A 23,347-nucleotide genomic window follows, 5' to 3' on the forward strand; every position below is an offset into this window, starting at 1 on the left:
GTGCCTGTGCGTGTCCGTATGCGTGCATGTGTTTGTTCGGTTCCAGACGAATTTACATGCACCAAGGCCGGGAGGACAAATAAAGGTTAACATGATTGTAGGCTGTCTTCATTTGCGGTTATGAAAGATCCCAAGTGCGCGATGATGACCACTTTGAACGGAAGGTCACTCTAGTCTCAAGGTGCCGGAAAATAGCGACTCATCAGATATTTCTGTGTGAGCTTTGTGATCGAGATGCCATTAGAGTGGTCAGTGCGGGAGGTGCTTTAAGCGTGTGACTCCATATAATAACATAAGAATAAAAAGCAAGCACAACTGGTCTTGATGCAATGTTTTGGTAACACTCGCTCGGTTCAGGACCGTAGACAAAGTGGCCAGTGCCACACTAATGACACAAAAAAAATTAGCCCTGTTAAGTACAGACTTTTACAGGTAAACATTTCGCTATCAGAAATTATGAGAATAGCTTTTTTTCTGTAGAAAGAAATTTATTATTCATTCGCTTCATATGGCAGAAGTGCTGAATAGATTGCTTTTTGAAAGCAATACTTCTGGAGGTCAAATTGGTCCACCGAGTTTGTGTGAAGCTTGACCTTGAGGGTGACTTTGGCCGTGCACTGACATCGCACCGCACATGGGCGCCTTTTGCGTCTCGCTTCTACCGAAACAGGGCCGCCGTGGTTGGGTTCGAACCCGGGTACTCCGGCTCACGCATTAACCACTGCGTCACCGCGGTGCATCAGTATAAAAACCACCAGTTCAAGAAATTGAAACGACACTTTCAGGTGCAACAAAAACGATCCGGTACATCAGATACATTAGTTGATGGTTAACGAGCGAAAAAAAGACGAAGACGAAGGAGAGGATACGACAACACTACACATGTGCTCTCCGCCATGCAAAACTTCCTTACAGACACTAAACGGCTGCCGTCTTAAGCTCTGCTCTTTCTCATGATCAATATTTTTCTGGAACGAAAGCTTTCTGAAACATGGAATATTTAGCCCCGTTCTCTATTTCAGTCACCGATCTCACAGTATTTGTTTAGCTTATTTCAATTACACTTCTGAGTTTCTTTCATTTATTTCCTAATTGCTATTATTATCATTATTATTTTATTTTTCCCCATCATTATTTTCTTGTTTAACATTTTGTGCGCCTATCAGTTGCCGCCTGTGTCTTGGCCAATCCCCCCGCATGGGTACGCGCCACTATCTAGAGGACAACAACAACATGTCTTATTCGTCTTCTTCCCTTGCTTTCTTCCCTTCATGTCTTCTTCCCGTCGTCTTCGTCTCTTTTGTGCTCGATAACCACGAATGCGAACCAATTAGCCCAACTTCTGGCCTTAACATAATAAAGCACATATATATGATTGCCAGGACATCAGTGATCACCAGCAATAACGATATGACACACATAGGATTCATAATAGAAACACTTAAAGTTGTCAGGGCTAATATCTTAGTTATCGCTTTGCATCACTCTTTTTAGGCTGCACGAAAAAAAACGTTTAATAATCTATTGCGAGACTTATCACTGGCTTTCTATCCCAAACTGCATTTCGACTCACCCCTTCCGTTCGTTTCTCGCCTCACGTGTTCCTCAAAGGACAGGTCACGCGAGTTGGCGATATTCCGGTCCTCGAGCTGCGGGAAACGTAGCTTGAGAAACTCTCGCTTTTCCTTGGAACCTGGGAAGCGAGGCACAAAGGTTTTAAGAATTTTTTTTTCCGGTAGTCTTTTAGGAAGACAATGAAGAATGAGAACCAGGTGGTGCCGTTTATCATTCCTAGTACGAGTACAAGCCATTCAACATCAGGAACCTTCTTGGTAGTTTTGGAGTTAAAGAGGCAAAGTGCCATGCATAATTTGACATTCTTGCAACCTGACCTTTTGTGCATGCCCTTGTCTACTGAGTGTATATATGTTTGATTTCAACTGTATATGTAAGATTTGTCTTACATAACAGTGTTGTTTTCTTTTGAGTAGGAATCCCTTCTTTTCTTAGATTAAGGGGACACTGAAGAGAAATTGAAGTTGGCTTGTATAGACAGAATACCAGCTGCTGATTACAAAAACGCCACTCATACTGACAACAAAGCTCTTGTAACGTAGAAAAGAGCAAGAACCAAAATACAGGTATCGCCGCCACAGGCCAAACTCGCAAGTACAAGCGTGATGACGTCATAGGACAAAACAGTGTTGGTAGAACAAATGGTTCTACTAACACTAAGACACGAGAAGCCACGAATCACTGAAGCGCAGCCAATGCATGCGCAAACCTCCTTCACGTCGCCAGATGGCGCCACGCACCCGGCAGCTACGCGCGCGCCTGCACCAATCAGCGCCTCCTACCCGGTGGTAGGCGGGCTCCTGGTATTCCGCTAACGGTAACAAGGTACACGGTATGCTAAAGGCGTCTATTTGCGAGAACTTCGTTGACGACTTCGAGAGCGGGATCCATCGTAACGCTGGCAAAACGCCGGTGCAAACGTAAACGAAACGACGGTAGCGAAGGCCGCAGTAGCCGATAGATGCCTTCAACGTGCGGCCGGCGGTAGCTTTCTTTCCGGCTGCTGCTAGGCCCCACTGCTGGCCGCCAGAAATCATGGAGTCTGCGTTACGTCACGTGCACGTCATGTTACGCGTTACTTAGTCCTGTGTCGTCATAAGAGAATCCCAAATTTGAATCAGAGCGGCGGGAAAAACGTTTTCAACTTCGAATCCAAATCTCTTAGAAATAAATGCATCTTCGCTGCCGGCCAAGTGGCAACAAAGCCATGAAATGCCGAACTATCGGATTTTGCTATAAAAAAATATTAATAGTGCTCTCCTCAGTGTCCCTTTAACAGTGTCAAGCTCTCTCCCGTTGTCACTGACCCATATTTTTGTTAAATTTTAATTTCCTAGAGACGCTGTAATTTTTGTTGGTTTTGTAAATTGTATTTTGGTTATAACTAAACGGTTGTGCTAATATTTAGAACATAAAAGTGAATATGAAAAGTGATTTTTTTCTGCACGTATTTTCCGATAAATCTTTTACACTTTCGTCACTAACAGAAGCGTAATTCTCCCTCTATAGAGCTGATTAAAGACCAATTAAGAAGCGGAAAAAGTGGAATTTTTAAGAAATCTTCAAAAAATATCGCCACTGAAGGACATCAACAACAACAGTCGAATTCATTTTAATGAAGCGGAATTAAATCAATTATACATGCAAATGGAAGAGTCATAGAACAATTGTTCGGCATGTGTTTCGTTCGAAGTGACAACAGCGCCCTGTTCCAGAAAAACTGTAGATCAGGAACAAGCAACTTCGTCCCTCCCCCGAACAGCCTGCAGACCAAATTTGAGGCGAAGGAAATACCTTCGAAACAATTAAGTTTATAGATGTGTTTTGACACGCGCGAAGATTAACAAGCCGGCACTGCGTCATTGTGTCCCCCAAAAGTGGTCCCTACTAGGACATTACTGTGCCACTGCCTGCCGTACTAATCGTAGCCTTAACGACAGCAGTCGCGTGGAATGAAGCAGAAAATACCGAAGATGTGTTCTAAATACAATGACGCAATACTGTGCACCATAAAAAAATTTCTAAACCCGCGATGAAACAGGGACGATAAAGACAAGGAATGACAATCCGTTGACTTTTAGTTCACTTAACACGAAAATGTGTATACACACGCAAAGGACAATAGTCTTGAAATGCGCACGGTGTTTGTTCGGTGTGTTAGTAATATTTAGAAATAAGTGCTTGAGTTAAACGGCCATTTCCATTAACATGGTATTGCAGCCGTTAGCTTGAACTAGAAAAGTAATAACAGAAGTGAAAGTGGCAACCAACTGTAAATTTGAATCCAATAGGCATCTTTTAAGCCATAATATTTCCTCATCTAGCGGTGAGTACAACACTGTAGCTCAGTGTTAGAAGCAGCCATACGCAGCCACACCTAGAAAAGCACGTCACCAAGCGTCGTTTTTAGCCATTTAAATAACAACTCAAGACCGAAAAATTTCGTTCGCTGGTGCTGAAGCAAAATAAAGTATACAAAAAGTCTATACGCAGCCGCAGCGTCTATATGTTAGCCATGAACTTAGAACCCTTATACCTATTTTAGCACAGTAGCATTGCCTGAAAGTTCATTTCCTGACACGATTATTCGCTGCAGATGTTGGAGCGGCGTCATTAACTCTCCGCCAATCGTTGCATATACCCTCCCACCTCTCATACGTCAACCCGAAACTCATCCCTCGTATACATGGCTACCAAACCCTATATGCGAAGGTAACCAAATGGCAACCTGGTGAACCTAGATGCTATGAGCTCCTCTATACAGATGACAAGTAGTAAGGTAGAGCCACTGCCAATGGTTGCGGTATCTCAGACTGCAGCAATGTCTGTAGGTCTCAAACATTGGTATGAGATAGGCAGCAGTACAGCGAAAGCATTAGTGGAGATTAACTTGTTCATAGCAGAGCACAAACATTTGGTAATTTTTTCTTTTTATTTTTTCTTCAAATTTGATTTTTGGTATTTTTTTTTCGGGCTTGATACTTGATACTTGGGCACTGTATTTTTCTTTTATTGCATTGCTGTGAGCCCCGATGTAGCTCCACTACTGTATCTACTATGGAGCTTGGAACTAAGTGGCAAATAAAGAACAAAACACTACTTTGTAAGCGCCATTGTGCCCATCCAGCTGCTATGCTAGTTATTCTGTAATCTTTTTCTGTTAACATTCTCTGTAGAAGAAGCAACGCAGTCGTGGGTGCATCAACCATTGATGTTTTGCAACTAGCGGTGCATCATTACGGAGACTGCAATCGACGCCGTCAGCTTGCATTGGCATTAAGATATCTCCACAGCCATCCTTTGGCAAGCTTTAGCACTTCGCATTCGACACTCACCAACGGTGGTGAAGACGGTGCATCCCATGGAGAGTGCGACCGAAATGGCCGCCTGTCCGACGCCTCCGCTGCCAGAGTGGACCAGCACCGACTCGCCGGGCCGCATGTTGCCTCGTACCAGGAGCGCGTAGTAGGCAGTGGAGTAGGCCACGGGAACCGTGGATGCCTCTTCCAGGCTCCATGCATCGGGAACCTCCCACAAAATGCCTGTGTCTGCCGTTACGAACGTGGCCATTCCGCTAGCGTCTAGCAACCCCATGACCCGACGTCCCTGGGGGTCGCGGCCAGAGAACTCGAGGCCCAGAAGGCAGTCGAGGGTGGCCATGTCACCTGCGCACAATGGATTCGGAACGCTTTGACCAGGCTTAACACAACCCTCAAAGCATGGTAGAAACATCTTACGCTGCGGCAGTCAGCAGTGCGATAATAATCAAGGCGGGAAGGCTTGATTAGGATTACTGCTTCTCCACAACCGGCATGGTATTTGTAACTCGTAATGGCATTTAAGTCGTTATGGCGCCTTTGTTTACTTCCTCGCAAACTCTATGCTGATACTGTTAAACACTGTTCGAACAATGCAAGACAAAAAGAAAATCACAGGCGGCTACGGGTTTGTACAGCGAATGTTTGCGCGTTATAGACGTGGCGCGACATCGCAAAATGTTTTACACAGATGTTCTGTTTTTGATTTTTTCTTGCAAAGTCAGAAACACAAGGTGAACCCGGACGTGCACATCACTGCAATCTTATTCTGCAGGGGGTTGCGGTGGGTTTTGAACCAACCACCTACTGCAGCCGACGCATACGCCAAAGACCACCCGTCGCATAACGCCCACTCTCTCTCTCTCTTTTCTCTCCCCTTCCTCTTTTTCTCTCTCCCTTCTCCTTAGAATGTAGAGAGGAGGATTTTATTTAATTGCCTTCACTTTGGAGGTAATTTGGAGGAGAGGAAGGTGTGGCGAGAGCGTGAAGAAGAACAACCGCCAAGTGGAGAAGTCCGCGCAAAAAACGGACGAGGGTTAGAAGAGAGGACATATAAGACGTTCACGTTTTTTGCGCTGACTTCTTCACAAAAATGCAACACCAACTAGCACAGCAGCTTGCACTCCTGAACCGCTATGTGGTTGTCATGGGGACCAATTGGAGGATGGTACCCTACAAGGAAGAGGTGGGTTACCATGGAAGGAGAAGGGTTTGGCGAGAGGAAACTTGTATGGCGAGAGTGTAGGAACGCGTACTACGGTAACCGTCCTGAACGCGGTTGCCGTGGGAGGAAGAGGAGGGTATGGCGGGAGAGGGAAGAATTTAGCACGGGTCCATCAGCGGCAGCTGCTGGGAAACGCGCCGCCCGAGGAGATGATCATCGGCGCCGGTGCGCTTCTAGAGCGGCCGATTCGAGAGGAGTCCTAGGCGAAAACGTCTACATGTGGAAAACTACAAAAAGCGCCCTAGAACTACACAGATGTCAGGTCGCTTCATATTCTCTACCACAGCATATTGAAAAGTATAAACGCCTTAACAGCTGTCTCGGAATCTCGCGTTAACCAGTGGTCATTTTTTCTTCAACCATGGTCTCTGGCGAAGCCGTCTATTACTGAAACACTCCATTACAAGCAATGTTTTATGGCGAAAGCCTTTAATGCCTCATTGTTGTCGACAGAAAGTTGTCAGCACAAGCTGACAGTTACTGCATAATTTCCTTTCCTCAAATACAATTTCCATTTTCTTCATTACGGCCCCTATTTGTGCTTTCATTCCGACTTCCTCCCTTCCCGCACGGTGCGGTTCGGGTGTCCACCGAGGTGGCAGAGAATTACAGCGCCATTTCCTTTCCTCAAAAAGCGTTCCGTTCAAAGGGCAAGGCGTCGCGCCGAACGGGTGGCAGAGTTCTTTGGCAGCGCTACAACACGCTGTCGCGTTTCACTCCTAAAGACGAAGCTTAAGGGTCATTAATTAGCAGTTAATTAGTATTTAGTCATTAATCAGTAATTAGTAATTAATTAGTAATTTGTAATTGCTTGCTAATTGTTCATTAATTATATGCGACTTCAGCCAGTGGTGTCGCAACCAGTGCCACAGAGGCAGTCAAAGTGGTGCGAAAAACGCGTTCACCTCTACGCACTTTAACAGTCAAAGTGCCCCTGAATTTTTTCGTTGGATGTCTCACTTCTTTGAGCCTCTTTCCAGCCCTAGAAACGCTTCAGCGACGCCCTTGTCAAATGCGACGAAAACAATCCACAGTGGTCTTTTCATGGCTGGCCAGTCGGTCTCAAGGGGAGTTCAGCGTAATCTTCCCGTGCAGGAACCTCATGCAACCAGACAGCACGGTTTTCCATGCCATCCAGCACGACTACCCGATGAACAGGGCTCGCTGAGGAAACTCACCGGGAAGTGCATCCGGAGTAAGCTTCCCCGTGGCTAGCATGACGTCGCGGAAGTTCAGCGGTGCGTAGTACACGCTGCACAGCAATCCGTCCAATCTGCTCGAGGGTGACCCATAGCGAAGCGCAGACTCGAACCACTGGAGGCTGGACAGATCGCCCCGTGTCTTCACGTTGAGGAAGGCGTACTCTGTCAAAATCTTCGGAGGTCCGCCTGCAGCATGTAATCAACCGGTATGTTCCTAATAAGATGAAAGGTGACTATTTTTTCCATTAATTATGTGTACTATAGACGAAACAACTAGTAAAGAAGAACTTTAATAATCTAGGTTTTCGAATAAGGAAAGCAAAAGACAAACAAATGAAGAAGGATAGTGATATTTGATTTTTTTTTTCTTAGTTTTGTGGCTTGTCTTCTGCGTTGTTGTATAATGGATCGTAAACAACTAGCCCAACTCTCTTTCCATTTATGCCAGCGTCAACGTATAGAGAACGAATCTGCTAAGGTTAGTCAGTGAACCTTAAAATTATGAAGTGCATAGTCCGACAAATGGACTATCAAAGTTCAGAACCTGAAGAATGCATGAGGATTACATCATTTCTCTCCGATGCACCTTAGCACGTGTTTTATGGCCGCGTTTGCAGTTTCGCTTCATAAAGCTGAGACGAGTTCATTTCAATCATTCATTTTCATTATCAGCCAAGCTAACTTCAATTCAGGTGAAAGGTACAGCCTTGCACAAAACGTATATAAAGCCGGGATTCTTTGTGCGCCCTTCATACTGGCTGGTTTTTCATCACCAGCGTGCCAAATCTGCATGAAGCTATCTTCGGCCCCCTAAGGATGCTTACGACTTCCACAAGGGCTGCAGAGTCTTACAACGTCTTAGAAACTAACTTCATTGGCTGTATATTAGTGACCGAGACTGTAGTCTCTCGCAGTGACCTCCTGTGGCTCGTGGCTCGCACCAGATGTACCCATTCGACCTAAGCATGTTTTTCAAGCCTATCTACTCGAGGCACTTTCGATTTCGATTACTTTTACATTGCCATGGTGTCTCCTTTATAACTGTAAGATATCGCCATCTCGTAAGCCATGAGCATTACACTTTCCACGCGGTAAATTTCTTCTTCCTGCATTCAGCTCAAATATGCGCTCGCACATCATACTTAACGTAACCTGTTCTTATCGTTTTGTTAATTTGATACTATACAGCATACAGCATATGGCACCTGTCACCGCCATTACTTCAGAACATGTTATCTACGCTTCCGCGTGATATGCACCACCCTTATTATCACGATATCCTACTGACAGAGTGCAGAAAGCATTTGCACCTCCGAACTCCTGAGCGAATATTATCCACGATTGACCCACTCACGTGATTGAGTAGTCATGTGCCTAAAGGAGCCCCATTCTCCATCACGGTAGATGTTCATGACCAGGTCCCTTTCCAAAATCTTCTTGAATGCTGGCATTTCCAACATGAAGTCGGCTCGATTATTCGACGGCTTTTGGCTCGCGTCAAATAAACATCTGTGGAAAAAGATTTTCATAACTAATGAAGGAAGAAACAAAGTAATTTGCAACGGTTTATTGTTTTAATAAGAACACTGAATCCAAGAGGATTATTTCATGCAAACAATACAATACAATATACAACAACTTCAAAAGCGAAAGAAAAGTCGCAGAAAAGAACCGAAGTGAACTGGACCGCATTTGCTGATGGACAAGACTGTCGACAATCATAGCCATCCGGCTTAACAACAACACGTTTCAAACAAAAGGAATACAAGAAGACAGGAAGCAAAAAAGACAATTACAAAAATGAATGCAGCATGCACAGCCATCAGCGCATTAATCTCGGTTTATCTCATCTATACAGTCTAATAATAAATTTTCCCTCGGGTGTGCTAAGTTGTTACTGCTTCGACAACATATTGTTGACCTGTTGAAATATATTTGGAATGCACCGTGAATCTTCTGTCGGTCCTTGCTTGTAAAACCGCACATAAACCAAGCAACTAGAAAGGTAATATAGCTCAATAGTCGTATTCTCTGGATCAACAATGCTGTGGAAGCTGCGCCAATGTTTGCCGAATTCGAACCATTGAGAAAATATCGTTTTATGGCTTCACGTTTACGCGAAACATTTTGACCAAGAGAATCCATTACTCTTTCTCTTCAGAGGCTAAGCCAGCCGATTTCAAGAAACTGATCAGTGACATGGTTCTGCAGCTGTTAACAACAAGTTGCCAGTGTCTCAGATAAAGCTCCTACAGTCCTTCACCCCAAGTTCAAACATAGTAAGGGGTTAGGCCAATTTATGAACCTGCTCTGCTTTACACTGAAGTACCGAATCATAGACAGCAAGCGAACAGAACAGGAGCTGCGTCCTCTTTATTTCGCCTGTTCATGTGTTTCTTTGCATTCGTGCGCTTGTGTCTACAATAGATCATAACGGTCCTGAGCTGCTGGGCTGATATTTAGGTGCTAAAGGAATGCATGTTATTAACCCTTTTGTAATGCGTACCTTATATGGCTCACACCTTTCTCCACTCTCAGGCAGTTCACCAAGCCGACAACACCGCTCACGCAGGAGTCATCAGCCAGCAGCCAAACGTTCTGTCCCGCCGGCTTGTTTTCGCAGTTGAGAACGGTCTCCTTTAGGGTGTCAACCCAATCAAATCTCGAGTTGTTCACTCTGACCAGATCCTGCCGTGCTGTCGTGGCGGCTGCGTTCGCTTTCTTTAGTAGCATCAGCGTTGACAGCTTGTTACATTTGCGTCCTACCAAGCAAAAGCCGCAGGCTCCGAACACAGATTCTACCGTCGCCCTTGCGTGGTGTGACAGCGGAACATTGCCCACAGTAGATAAAAATACCTCGGCCGGAGTCTGTGCGACACGGTGCCAAAAAAGTATGAATCCTTGATCGGTGCAAAGCGTGGAAAGTTGCTCGGCCAGGGCCTCAAGGCGGTTTCTTTCGTTGGGGCCATTGCGGACGACGATCAAGTCAGCCTCTGGTAGGGCTGTCCCGGAGGCACAAGTCGGGTCCCACACCACTTTTCTTGCCCATCCAGGCACTTCTTCTGCTGCAAGGCTTTCAGGACTGGGGTGGGCAACGGTGTACTCAGTCTTAAGCACGGGGTTCGACAGAGGCAGCAGAGAAGACAACCAAGGCGTTAGTAGCAGGTCACTTCCTTCGGCCGCGAGTTCCAGAACGCGGATTCTCTTCGAACTTGTATTTTCCACTACTACATCGAGTAGATGCCTTAGGGGATCCTCTTCAAACAGGACTGTGTTGAGGAGGTCTTTTCCCAGTTCGTTCACACGGGTGGCAAGTGCTGACTGCACGACGGAAGCCAGATCCGATTTAGTACTTTTGAAACTATTCTCTATGTCTCGAAGAATACTGAGTATGATGTGGTCCTCCGCAGGACTTTCGAGATGCGGCCTATGGAGTTCCACTGGTGTCTTGCATTTATCATTACTTAGTTTAGAGACCTCGGTCAAGCTTTGTCCGCATGCAGCGAGGATGTGCTCGGTCAACTTGCTGCAAGCTTCAACGTACTCTTGTACGCAAGCCTGCCGTTCTTGCTCGGCAGAATCGCTGTCGATGTATGGAACAAACTTGTATTCATCGAGGCAGAGAGTCTCATCCGCTATGCGCCGAGGAATGATGCTTGTCTTAATGCCTAGAATGGCTACGCCTCCGGCACGGCACGTATTCAGGCAGCTGTCGAATACTGCGGGTACACCTGCAGGCACACAAACTCAATGTAGCCATGTTTAATTTCTCCACCTCTGGCGGTACTCAAACATAGCGTTGCAAGAGGGTACATTCGTTAAACAAATAAACTGGAAAAAGAAATTATGCTGAACGAAACAAGAAAACAGTTATTGAGAGGGTAATTTATATTGCCGAGGATGAAAATTTTGACACACATATTATGATAAATAAACCTCATTTTGGGAAAGATGCTTCTGCATTTAAAAACTAAGGTAGGAGATACTAAATTTATTCGAATGAAAGAATTCGTCTGAGCTGATAACACGTGCAAATGTTTTAGCAAACAATGCAAGCATACCAAGAAAAGACACTAGTTGCTTCTGAACTCCGTCCTTCTTTGGAAGCGTTGCGTTTCGACAAAACTAAATTGGGCGAGGACAGCCAACGAGATAAAGTTGGTGAAATTCCTAAATTTCGAGATTCACCGGGCATTCCATTATAAGCTTCAACTGCACCTGGCGACTAAGTAACAAAAACTGTATCAAAACCTAATTTTGTGACTTGCGTTGAACACGGTGAGGACAAAATGCAAAAATTATGAAAACCTTTCGGTTATATAAAAAAAATTAAGCAATAGCTTATGTTCATAGAAAAACATTATCATTATAACGCTGATATAAAAATAACTAGTGTCAGTCTATCCTTCACTTGCCTAAAGCAACCATTCTCAAACGACTATTCACGTCTACCTAATAGCATGTTCCTAGGGTCACACTTTTCTCGTTTGACTTGAAATTGCAATTATGACCACAGTTTTGCTACACACGTGAAGATGTGTGTGTAGCGCAGTCATAACCTTGGTACACGAAGCACAGAGTTGAACAAGAACGCCCACGTGTGTTTGCCACAATCATATAGGGCTACAGCTGACGGTGAAACTACTAAAACAGCCATTTTAGTCCTGGTCAAATGTTTAGGGGAATTCCCCAAGGTGGAGTAAATTTGTAATAAGGGAGTAATTACTCATTGGCATCCACCCAAGCGGTACCACACAGCTACAAAGGAAAGCTATACAGCTTTCTCAGAAACTTCGTAGTAAAAGAAAAATTCGTCCTGGTCCGGGGTTCGAACCCGGGACCACCGCTTCACCGAAGCAGTCGCTCTACCAACTCAGCTAACCGGGACGGCAAGCTTATGGTAGGGCGAGAGCGAATTGATCAATAACTCGAAGTGGGAACAGTGTTGGTCAAATGTGTAGGGGAATCCCCCAAGGCAGAGTAAATTTGTAATAAGGGAGTAATTACTCATTGGCATCCACCCAAGCACAGCCATACAGCTACAAAGGAAAGCTATACAGCTTTCTCAGAAACTTCGTAGTTAAAGAAAAATTCGTCCTGGTCCGGGGTTCGAACCCAGGACCACCGCTTCACTGGAGCAGTCGCTCTACCAACTCAGCTAACCGGGACGGCAAGCTTATGGTAGGGCGAGAGCGAATTGATCAATAACTCGAAGTGGGAACAGTGTTGGTCAAATGTGTAGGAGAATCGGCCAAGGCAGAGTAAATTTGTAATAAGGGAGTAATTACTCATTGGCACCCACCCAAGAGGAGCGATACAGCTACAAAGGAAAGCTATACAGCTTTCTCAGAAACTTCGTAGTTAAAGAAAAATTCGTCCTTGTCCGGGGTTCGAACCCGGGACCAGGACGAATTTTTCTTTAACTACGAAGTTTCTGAGAAAGCTGTATAGCTTTCCTTTGCAGCTGTATGGCTGCGCTTGGGTGGATGCCAATGAGTAATTACTCCATTTTAGTCCTGCATCATGAGTTCAGTGTCAAGGCGCGTATCGAATGTTTCCTACCGCTTTCAAGTACCCAATGGAGACATTTACTGACCAGCGTCTCCTGATTCTTGGACAATCTGGGCGTGGAGTCTGGGGTCAATGCGGCACGACTGAATCTTCACCGGTAGCCTGAAAACTCGTTTAGGGCTCCCAGGTATGATAGAGAACTGCAGCATGTTGTCGATGAAGGTCACCCAGTTGTCCTCCCACTTCACCATGCCATGGGAACCTGAGAGAAGTTTTGTGCAAAGGAGAAAGACATGACTCGCTACGCAGCGGTTGCTGAGATTAGTGCAGGTAGGTAATGTAATCCGAAACGTAGCGTAAACCGAGTGAACCACATACGGAATATCAGTCAAGAAATGGGTCTCATTATTCCATCCGGAATTTTATTTCCACTTTAGTTCACACTCTAAATGCCCCACAGTGGTAGATATTTTGCAGGGTTTCATATTCACACTTACAACACGTCTCAACACCACCTGCCGACCTCAGAAAGCTACTGTTGGTTTGCAACCACAAACATTTAGGCGCGTGGGGCGCCGCCATTCCTGAACTGTACATATGATTTCTGAAACTTCTGTTAACAATCGCGATGAAACAAATGCGAACAATGAGGGGCCCTTGAGCTGTGTTGTTCAAATTTCTTTTGCTCACGTTTTTACCTGGCTAGTAATAAAATGACGTTAGTCGTCCTAGAATGTATTATGAACCACTCTAGTGTCCCTTTTCCTACCACCGAAGTAAAAGCTTGATGATATGTAATTTGAACTGCGGAGTGCATAGGCTGCGCTCTGTTCGCATTTTTTAATCCCCCGGTACTCTATTTTTTATACGATTCTGTAGGCACTACACGATCTTAATTCAGCAAGCGAACACTTCAAAACGCGCAAAATCTCGGTATCCTTTCTTCAAGTCCTTGTCAAATACGAGCCCAACTCCTGCTATCAGATTTCAGTGATGTTAGCTGAACAGTGGTCACCAAATGCGTGGTAGCCACTGTTTTCAGCGTGATGAATACTTCTTCAGAGTTTGTGAAAAATATAAAGACTTTTTTTCCAACTGCGTTGTTAACTGCTTTCTCATCTGTCCTCTACACGCTGCATTCATAATATGGACCACGCTTTCCTTAAAGACACAGTGACAACTAATTGAAGTCGGCATGTATGGATGGAGTACGGTATTCACAACAAAGAGATTGCTGTCCCAAAAAAAAGAGCTTTCAAAAGCTAGAAATGATAAAAAAAAAAAACGAAATGTAATGTTCGCCACCAGCGGCCAATATCGGAAGTAAACTTCGGGCGTCAACACCAAATTTCGGCCACGTATACTAAAGGATAACACAGCCTTTCACCTCAAAATGCCGGTGACCAAAGCTTCTCGGCGAGGTCAGCACGAGTTTAAATCGAGTCAATGGCCAATTTTCGAATCAAATTTCTTAACAAGAATATTATTTTCTCTGCCGGAGGTACATCAACATAGACAAAGAGCCAAGGCATCAATTTTTGCCGAGAACATTAACTGGAGTATTGAGTTTTCCTAAGTGCTCTCTTAATATGGTTCTAGTGGGTATTCCTGCGAGGTCACCTATACAGAAAAAATGAGAAGTATGCAGAACTGAAAACTTCTTTTATGTTTCTGTTTGGCTCCTCTTTCGCCAATTTGGCGCGCCGTACTTTCACATCGTACGGAATAATAAAGGAACAAGAGCAAACACGAAAGTTATTTTTGATCTCCTTACTTTGTAAATCGGCCTTGAGGATGGCTTGGAACCCCCCGTGGTACTCGTAGCCCCTCAGTCTTAGTTCCTTGTAAAAGTTCTCGGAGTCGAGCTCGTAGACCACTGCTTCAGATGGCGGGCTTGGTGGGTCTTTGTCCAAAATCTTCTCTCCTTCTTCGGCTACGCGGATGCGGCCACTCGCCACCATCATTCCGCCTTCGCAGATCTCGAACTCACCCGACGCTCGCATGACGTTCACCAAGAAACGGACTGGACCTGTCCCGAAGGCATTCTGTCGTCAGCGACGAGCCTATTACACATGGTTCCTGTATGCATACTAAATTTGAGTAAAGTCAAAACCGAATGGAATTGATTAGCATGAACCGCTTCCAGTGGGCCTCGCGGACGCAGGAGTGAGCTGAAGGCTTAGTACACGCTCAAGGTACAGGGTAAAACAAACTTATCGACAACACTTGAGCACGTGGTTTTGCGCTTTGTGCACCACTAGTGGCCAGCGGCTCGCAGAGACAGCATGTCTACACAGTGCGACAGAACGCAGACATCACGACAGTATGTCACCTGCGTCATGCGTCCGCAGGTCAAGCTGTACGAACCATGGAACAATTTATCAAACTTTGGAGCTACATTCTAGAATATGCTACTCTCTCAAAAATAGCAAACTGGTCACAGTATTCTCTGTAGCAACTCTTTACAACACCAATTTTTGCCTAGGAACCCTAGGAAATGCAAGATGCTCCCATCTCAGCCCTATACAGTCGTAATAAGCAGAAACGACAACGAAAAGTACGCTGTGTTCTAGGACACGGCGCGAGTACTGACAAAAAACATTTGCCGTCAGTATGAATTTGTCTTGGCTAGACAAATCACAACTTCTTCCTACGCCAGTTCGTCTACAACCACGCACAGTAAGCATCTGTGAGTAATACGCTTGGCCACTGGACGCCGCGGAGAGCGCCTGAGCACATGGCACTGGTTTGAGGCTTCAAACGTTACGTCCACTCTGTGATCTGTTGTGGCTCCCTGGGACTCTGCATCCTGGGGCTTGGCCGTGCCTGCGGCTGTATTTAGGTGTGTGCCACCTCGCTAGCGCAAGTTCGCAACTGAATTTGCAATCAATTATTGAATCATATGTGATGATGCATTTTTTGCTCACTTTGTAACGAGATCATTTCCATGTCCAGCAACTGCTATATTTGTCTATGATTGTTTTCTTTCTTTTCCCTTGGGCACTTACTGCTGTGTCGTGATCATTCTATATGTATCCACCCCAGTAATGTGTTCTCTTGCAGAGCGAGACAACAGTATAGGTAATAAAAACGTAAATAATGCACACGCCCTGTACAGAGACTTACCGCTCTTCGGGAGAATTGTGGCCCTATGAAATTCGACGTCCTCGAAGATCACCGGCACTTCCTGCAATGGCTTGCCGGATCGTTTGGCCAAGTACTTCCAAGCCATCAACATGTAGCCAGTCGCAGGGAAGATGATGCGTCCCTCAAGCTGGTGACCGGCCAAGTAGGCATCTCCCTCATTGGCTTCCAGGTCTACCTCGACGACGTCCTCAGCCGACTGCACATTTGTTTTCGGACTGTTGTTATGGTCGCAATAGCCGCAGTGTTAAACAGCCTTTTTTTACAGTCAAAGCTTTCAGCATTGGTCCTAAAGAATTATAATAAATCCGCAGTCATGTTCTTCTATATATCTGCTCAGTGTGGTCATTGGTACCACAGGACAGTTATATGCCAGTAACAAGACTGCTACAGCATAAACTGCTGGAGCCAAGCCTGGCAAACATTCAGTGGCGAAGCTCTCCACAGCGCAGCATCATCAAAGCCCACCAGTCTAGGCAATGTGTTCGCTAGCGGGAAGGACCTTGTAGCTGGCCAAGCCGAGAAAGACGAAGCATAGAAACGACTGCGAAAAACTTCCACTATGAACGTGCCAGCGATAACACCCATTGCACTGAACTTGTTTTGCTTTTTAGACCTAACGCTTTCTCCCAAGTTTGTCCTGGCATTTCCCCACCATTCACTCTATGGATCTGCTGAGATACACTGGCGGAGAAGGCACTGATACCTGATGAATGATGTCGTGAATATTAAAGGTTTCCTGCCTGTTTCGTTCCTTGCACCAGGTAACTTCATTAATTTGTAGCGCAGAGCTGAACGGCGTTGTGCTGAAAACATTGCAGAAACGCGTAATACAACAGGAAAAAATCACGGGTATGTAAATGATTTGGCCCACTAAGGCATTCAAATAAAGGATTCCAACAGCAACTGAAACGAAGGAAAACCGGGGAATATTTTTATTTGTGCTGTATTTCAACCGAAAACTACTAGACTAATAACTTTACGACTCAAAAGATAATTTATTAGAAACCAGAAGACAAAATTGGCAGGGGCTTAGCTCAGCAAGGCCAGGATATAGGTAGCGAAAGTAGTTTCCTCTACCAGCATTTCGGTAGCGACACGCCGTCGTTGTCATTCAGCAGCTTGGCGGCGTCTCTTCGCGAGACGTTCCTCTCATTCTTCGGGCGTCTCGGCCTCCCGCTTAGCCTTTCTCGCCTCGTTTTCACGCTCTCGGCCGGCCTAGTATCATGCGACGACTTCTGGATCGGAAGACTCAATTTCACGCAGACTGTACTGCTGCCGTGACGAGCGCGGCCGCTCTCCTTCTTCCATGGTGCGGGTCTGAGGAGCGAGCGCATCGCTTCCGGTATATCCCAGCTGCGCGGCGCGACTCTGCGCATTCGCATTGCGGCGCCATGGTTGCCATGGTACTGGTTGCCTTGATAACGGCACATGCGCAGTAGTGGCCTTGGGCAGGCACCGCGAAATGCGCTTCTGCTAGCCTAGTATAGCTTTCGCTGCAAAAGCAGCCGTACGCTGCCGGTGGGATCCTAACCCATTACATTCACGTTTCTCTCAAAATGCGGAGTTTTTTTTTTTGTCTTCTACTTCCATTCTGATTCCCATACTCGCTCTTACACAATATTCTATTTTCTTAGTATTGGAAATTGCAGAATATAGTTAATTTTATTGCACATTCTGTATTTATCATTCGTTGACCCGCTTCTTGTGTAATCCCCGCTCCTTAGGTTATTTTTTTAATTTTACAATCTACGAGGTGCAGCCTTCATCAAAAGTAACCAGGCTGCATGGTCTGCTTCTAGCTCGTACAGTGGAGCCCTTACAGCTTCCCTGAAGCTGAAATGGTCGTCAAAGGTATGGACTGGAGGTCTTCTTACCTTCCAACGTCTTTCGGTCTATAGGAAGGCCACAAGGGCTCCACTATACAAGCTAGAAGCAAAGCCTGCAGCCTGGTTACTTTTGACGAAGGCTGTACATGGTTAAATAAATCACTTTCGGAAACGAACAACCGCGGCAGCCACACGTTAGGAGCAGTGAGTCTGGACCACTCGTCCCGCGAATCTCAACGCTCGTAAATATTCGATTCCAAGCGGATAAATCTATTTTAGATGTCTTTTTCGTCACAACGGCACCGAAGATTCAGAGAACGTATATGCTGTCACTGTGCAAGTTGTTTTAGCAGGGTTTTTCTCATGCGCCCATCTCATAGCTTGGTTTTTGTGGGTTTGTAATTTTGCACAATGAACTAGTTTTAGCTCATTCCTTCAAATCATATAATATTTAAGATTGCTTACTCATTTCTGTCCATTATCAGCTTTTGCGGAAAACGCGACACTGTCGATAGCAGTTCTCCGCCCCGACCTACGGGGCCAACAATCGTATGGAATGAAAACCTGTCCTGTTAACAGCATCTGACTCGTACACAAGCACAGACATAACAGCACTGAATAAAATTTCAGTGTATTCATCGCATGAAAACATATGCGCACTACCATCCGATCCTCCATGAGCGCTGTTATGCGGCACAGCTTGGCCAAGCTTCTTAAAAACTCATGTCACACACCTCACTTGGGGCTTCCATTACCCTAGGTTATTCAGTGGAAACCAGGCTCTTTCTCAGCTCGCAGATGCCGTCTGACTTCATCTTTTACCGGAAAGAGGGAACGTAAGTTTTCGGTCAGGACATGCGTCGTCGACAACGGCGTCGTTAAGCCGGCTTCTCGTTTAAAGCCATCGCTAGAAAAGTGGAGCACTGCTGCATTAACTTCCAGTGCCACACCACATATCGTGTGATGATCCAGAATGTCCCCACACGAATTGCTGTCAGTTGTCGCAGCGCGCAATGTTTCTGCGTTTACTCGCAAGAACTGTTCGTGGGAACGTTCGCCACCTTACCTGTGTGAAAGCAGCGTAGTCGCTATATTTAGCGACGGTCCACCGCTGCGAGTGGTCCCAGCTGACCAGGTGACCGATGCTAGGGGTTCCCCGAGGCACGGGGAACGGCACTGCAGGGTACAGAGGGCTGAGGTCCATCTGGACTCCCAGCGTGTGCAGCTTGCCCAGCGAATTGAGAAAGAAGGATGGGTTATCCGCATCGCGCTTCATCAGCCCCAGGCAGCAGGCGCCGGGCCCCAGGGCGCGCTTCAGGATCGGCTGCGAGCAGTTAAAAGAATGAGATTGGGTTAATTGGTTTAACGTCCCAAACCCAACAGCCTATGAGAGATGCTGTAGTGAAGGGCTACGGAAATTTCGCCACCTGGGGTTCTTTAACGTGCACTCACATTGCACAGTGCATGGGCCTCTAGAATTTCGCCTCCATCGAAATTCGAACTCCGCGGCCGGCATCGAACCCACGTCTTTCGGGTCAGCAGCCAAGTGTCATAACCAGTGAGCCACCGTGGTGGCCTTAAAAAAGGGATGAGAGTGCACGCGATACGAGTTAGGTTGGCAGGAAGCTACAAGCACCGGGATCCGGTGTCCGCAGGAGAGAGGGAGTGTGTTTATGTCTTTAGGGACCTAAAAGACAAATGATGGCTCCCTAAATACATAAATTCCGCTCCGCAAACCGCCTGCCACTATCATTCTAAAGATACGCTCTCTTTTTAAGTAAATGGCAGCTCAGTATAGAAACGGTAGCCGTTGACGAACAGAAAGAGGGGAACAAATCTGACCGCACCACCTAGACTACAGAAATCGATTTCACAAGAAAGTGGGTGTGGAAGAATAGCTACAGTGAAATGCGAAGTGTACACATGCGTACACTTTTGCGAATGTTTATTCCCAAAAGTCTTTGAAAGGGTAGCTGCGCAATAAGTGAGCAATTACTCAGTAGCAAATAGTACACACTCGCATCCATCAAGGGAAGCCTTACGGATTAAGAGGAAAGCTACAAAGCTTTCACAGAAACATCGTAATTGAAGACAAATTCTCCCTGGTCCGGCGTTCGAAACCGGGACAGCCACCTGATTAAAGCAGTTGATCTAACAGCTGAGCTATCCAGGAGTGCTGGCATTGGATAACGTGAGAGCGAATTGATCAATAACTCTAATGGTGCCAGTCCAATGTTCAAGAGAATCCCCCAAGGTTGAGCAGATTTGTAATAAAAGGGTAATTACACATTAGCATCCACCCAAGCGTGGGCATACGGCTACAAAGGAAAGCTATACGGCTTCCAGAGGAACTTCGGGTTGAAGGAAAATTCTTCCCGGTCCTGGCTTCGAAATCGACACCACCGCCTTACCGGGGCAGGTAGTCACTCTAACACTGACCTAACCAAAACGGCTAGCATACGGACGGCTAAGAAGTTTCTATGGAACCTGTATAGCTTTTCTTTTTAGGCGCATGGCTGCACTTGGGTGGGTGCATGAATAATTACTAACTAAATACAAATCTACTCCAACCTGCGTGAACCTTCTAAACATTGGGCCAGTAGCTGTGCGACCGAGGTTTGGCGGTGTGACGTCCCTCATGCTACTGAGGGAAGATCTGTTGGTGCATGACCTCTGCAGCATGTAGCGCGCGCAGTAGAGCAACCCGATTTTAATGAGGTTTAAGGTGAATCCGTTATGCATGCTACAAAGTAGATAAACTTTTCTAACTCCCTCAATCGTAGTCTAAGATGCCGTGACGCAGTATAACTCTCGTGCTACTTTGTTCACTGCGCATGAGAGCCATTGTTTATAGTTTTAGGGCCAGTTAGACTTCCTCAAACTGATTTATTGAATAAGTATCGACTACAATGATGTGTACTGTTCAAGTTTAATTGTGCATGGCCAACTTGCAACAATGAAGTCACGGCCGGCTAAAGAGTTTTCTGCTCTGCGCGAGGCAGGGTTCGAAGCCCATTTCTTTTAGCACTCCACCCCGAAAAGGCCCAGCACCAGACCAGGAGAGATCTCGTATCTTTGGGAAAAACCGCTGGACATCGGGTGGCACTGGGGATCGGTCAAACCCAGCACTTCACAGATGAGGTGATATTCGAACAGCATTACAGCATTCCACGGCTCACGGTACGCAGTGTAAATGTGCCCGACCGCCGAAGGCAACAGCTTACCAGAAGGAGACAGTGAGGCGCTATTTCGACGACGATGGCGTTCTTGGGCACGTGCTTAAGGGCGTCTCGGAAGAGCACGGGCGACACCAGGTTGTTCGAGTGGTACTCCGCAGAAGATAGCTGTGCGGCGGGCTCATTCCACCGATTGGCAGGCACTGAGGAGCTTACCCAACGTTCGCTGCGCTGCTTAGGCTCCGGAATCACCTGCTCGGTGGAGATGTATTACATCAATGCTCTGTGTTAACGCGATGCTGCTATTTCTGGTGCTCTCATTTCATGCGATCTCGGTTGGCATGAGGAACAATTAGGTAAAACATCGTTTTATTTCGTTGGTTAATGTTTCCTCGCAAACGTTGGGAAAAGGAAGGACAATTGGCGAATAGATAAGGAGCACAGGCTCAAACCTTTTTTTGTTCACAAATTAAATACGTCATTTTGCTCTAATTTTTTAGTAACCGTGGTATTAGTAAGTAAGTAAGTGCTTTATTTTCCGTTTGCAAAATACATTTGAGAACGGACAGGTTCGAGGAAAAAAGCTGCGGAAGCAGCTTGACAAGTCCTAAAAACCCGTTTGTTGGCAGCAGCAGCAGCAGTGCGGGGTGGCAATGCTTTCAAAACAATAAAGCACAAAGCATGAAAAAAGAAACAAAGAAACAAAATTACAAACAAAAACGGCACAAACTCAGCACAAACTTTCGGAACATAATAACAAAAGGAAATTCTTTGTGCGTTGGTTAAGAGCAGAGGCGCCGCAATGGTAATATGTCAGTAGATTTACTATAAACGCTGGAAGGCTGATTATCGGGGTGCGGCCGAATTTATCAACCCACCAGGGCCATGCGTAGCAGCCTACAGCGCAGCCTTGCTTTCGCAGAGAAAAGCTCAGTGTTGAAGGGAATCACCAATGGAGCGTAAAAAGAAGAGAAGATTGCAATTATAAGCATTCTTTTCTGTCATTACCATTTCACAATGTTGCTCCTCCAAACAAATCCAGAAATTTATTTCAATTCTTGCGACACTACACACTCCCCTGCACTAGTTCGAAGTGACGTACATACACAGGTATCTGCCGGACAACTTCGAATTCTGGTGTCAGAGTAATGATTAATGGTATTTCCTGCAGCGAAAGTCATGTCGAAGAGTCTGCTTAAATGCTGTTGGAAAGTTTCCACTGGAAGTCATCACTGAAGGACAGAATAAATTCTGCAATAGCTACCGGTGACTAGAACAGCGAGTACAAATATTTTTCTCGCTGTAAAGAGAAAGCGCTAACAGACATTGCTCTTGGGCGCACCTCAACTGCCTACATGATAGATTTCAAACCAACCTGCTTGGTAAAGAGCAGCGCCTCGGATTAAATCACAGAGCACTCTCGCCTGTACTAAGTAGCTCGGGAGCAAGTCAACTTACTTTTTTTTTTTAAGCATTCTCTCAAATGTGGCCTTAAGTCACAGCCAAGCACGAATGCTATTTTTGGATGTCACCGGGTGAAAACATTGACCGCCGATTTACCCGGTTAAGTGCTACATAAGAGCGCTACCACATTTGTCCTTGTTTACCCTTTTTTTAGCTTTTCATACGCTTAAGAATTCTAGTCGCACCAAAATGTCCTTGCACTCGTTCCACGGATTTCCACTTCATATAAACCGCCTGAGCTGCTAGTTGCGATTCGAGCCGCGGTTCACTCTTTTCGGTCGTCTCTAAGACCACTTGCACACTCATTTCGACTGCATGTTTCTCCGGTGACTTCTTCATTCGCCTATTCTTTCTGTCATCTGCATATTCACGAAACTGCGCTTTTCGCTCATCGTCTTCACTACCTCTCCCCACTTGCCTGCAGCTGACGCGATGCCCTCTTCCCACTGGCTGCAGCTGACGCGACGCTCCTCCGAGCTTCCTCGAGCTACTCCGCGCTTCCTCTGGACATAACGGCTTTTCCGCTAGTGACCCATCTAGTGCTAGCCTATAGGTACATGACGACCATTGCTGCTTCGTCTTTGTGCAGTGGGTGCTCAGTGTTTCTAACAACAAACAGTCTTATTTTCGATTCTTCATTTTTTCCATACCTTCGAGCAGTTGTACTTCTTTTGCAACTTCTTGCATCCAAAATATACTGATTGATTTCTTTCCTCACAACCTCCCCACCCCTGTTCCATCCCTATAGCGCAATTTTTCGACGGAGTTGACGCAGAGAGGGGTATGACGCCATGATGACGGAAAGTGGTCTAGCAGAAACGGACACAGTCCTATCATGCCACAAAGTTATGTAAGACAGAGAGAGCGTGCAGGGACTGCTACAATAAGTGTTCAGCTCAAGGAC

At 45.9% G+C, this 23,347-nt stretch overlaps 1 protein-coding gene across 2 annotated transcripts in view; it reads right to left on the reverse strand.

The window, feature by feature from the left end:
- Window positions 1–23,347, reverse strand: part of LOC149348193 (fatty acid synthase-like) — a 59,229-nt gene that overhangs the window by 24,118 nt on the left and 11,764 nt on the right. For both annotated transcript variants that reach the window (XM_089585765.1, XM_089585764.1), the window contains exons 10-19: window positions 21,028–21,231; window positions 18,870–19,127; window positions 15,957–16,173; window positions 14,605–14,859; window positions 12,916–13,092; window positions 9,826–11,050; window positions 8,674–8,828; window positions 7,296–7,505; window positions 4,911–5,240; window positions 1,574–1,693 (exon numbers count right to left, since the gene is read on the reverse strand). In XM_089585765.1, the coding sequence (XP_089441891.1) occupies window positions 1,574–1,693; window positions 4,911–5,240; window positions 7,296–7,505; window positions 8,674–8,828; window positions 9,826–11,050; window positions 12,916–13,092; window positions 14,605–14,859; window positions 15,957–16,173; window positions 18,870–19,127; window positions 21,028–21,231 (3,151 nt within the window). The remainder of the gene's footprint in view (window positions 1–1,573; window positions 1,694–4,910; window positions 5,241–7,295; window positions 7,506–8,673; window positions 8,829–9,825; window positions 11,051–12,915; window positions 13,093–14,604; window positions 14,860–15,956; window positions 16,174–18,869; window positions 19,128–21,027; window positions 21,232–23,347) is intronic.

This window comes from Amblyomma mixtum, chromosome 4 (assembly GCF_055824585.1).
Source record: "Amblyomma mixtum isolate Tamu chromosome 4, ASM5582458v1, whole genome shotgun sequence".
Lineage (NCBI taxonomy): Eukaryota > Metazoa > Arthropoda > Arachnida > Ixodida > Ixodidae > Amblyomma > Amblyomma mixtum.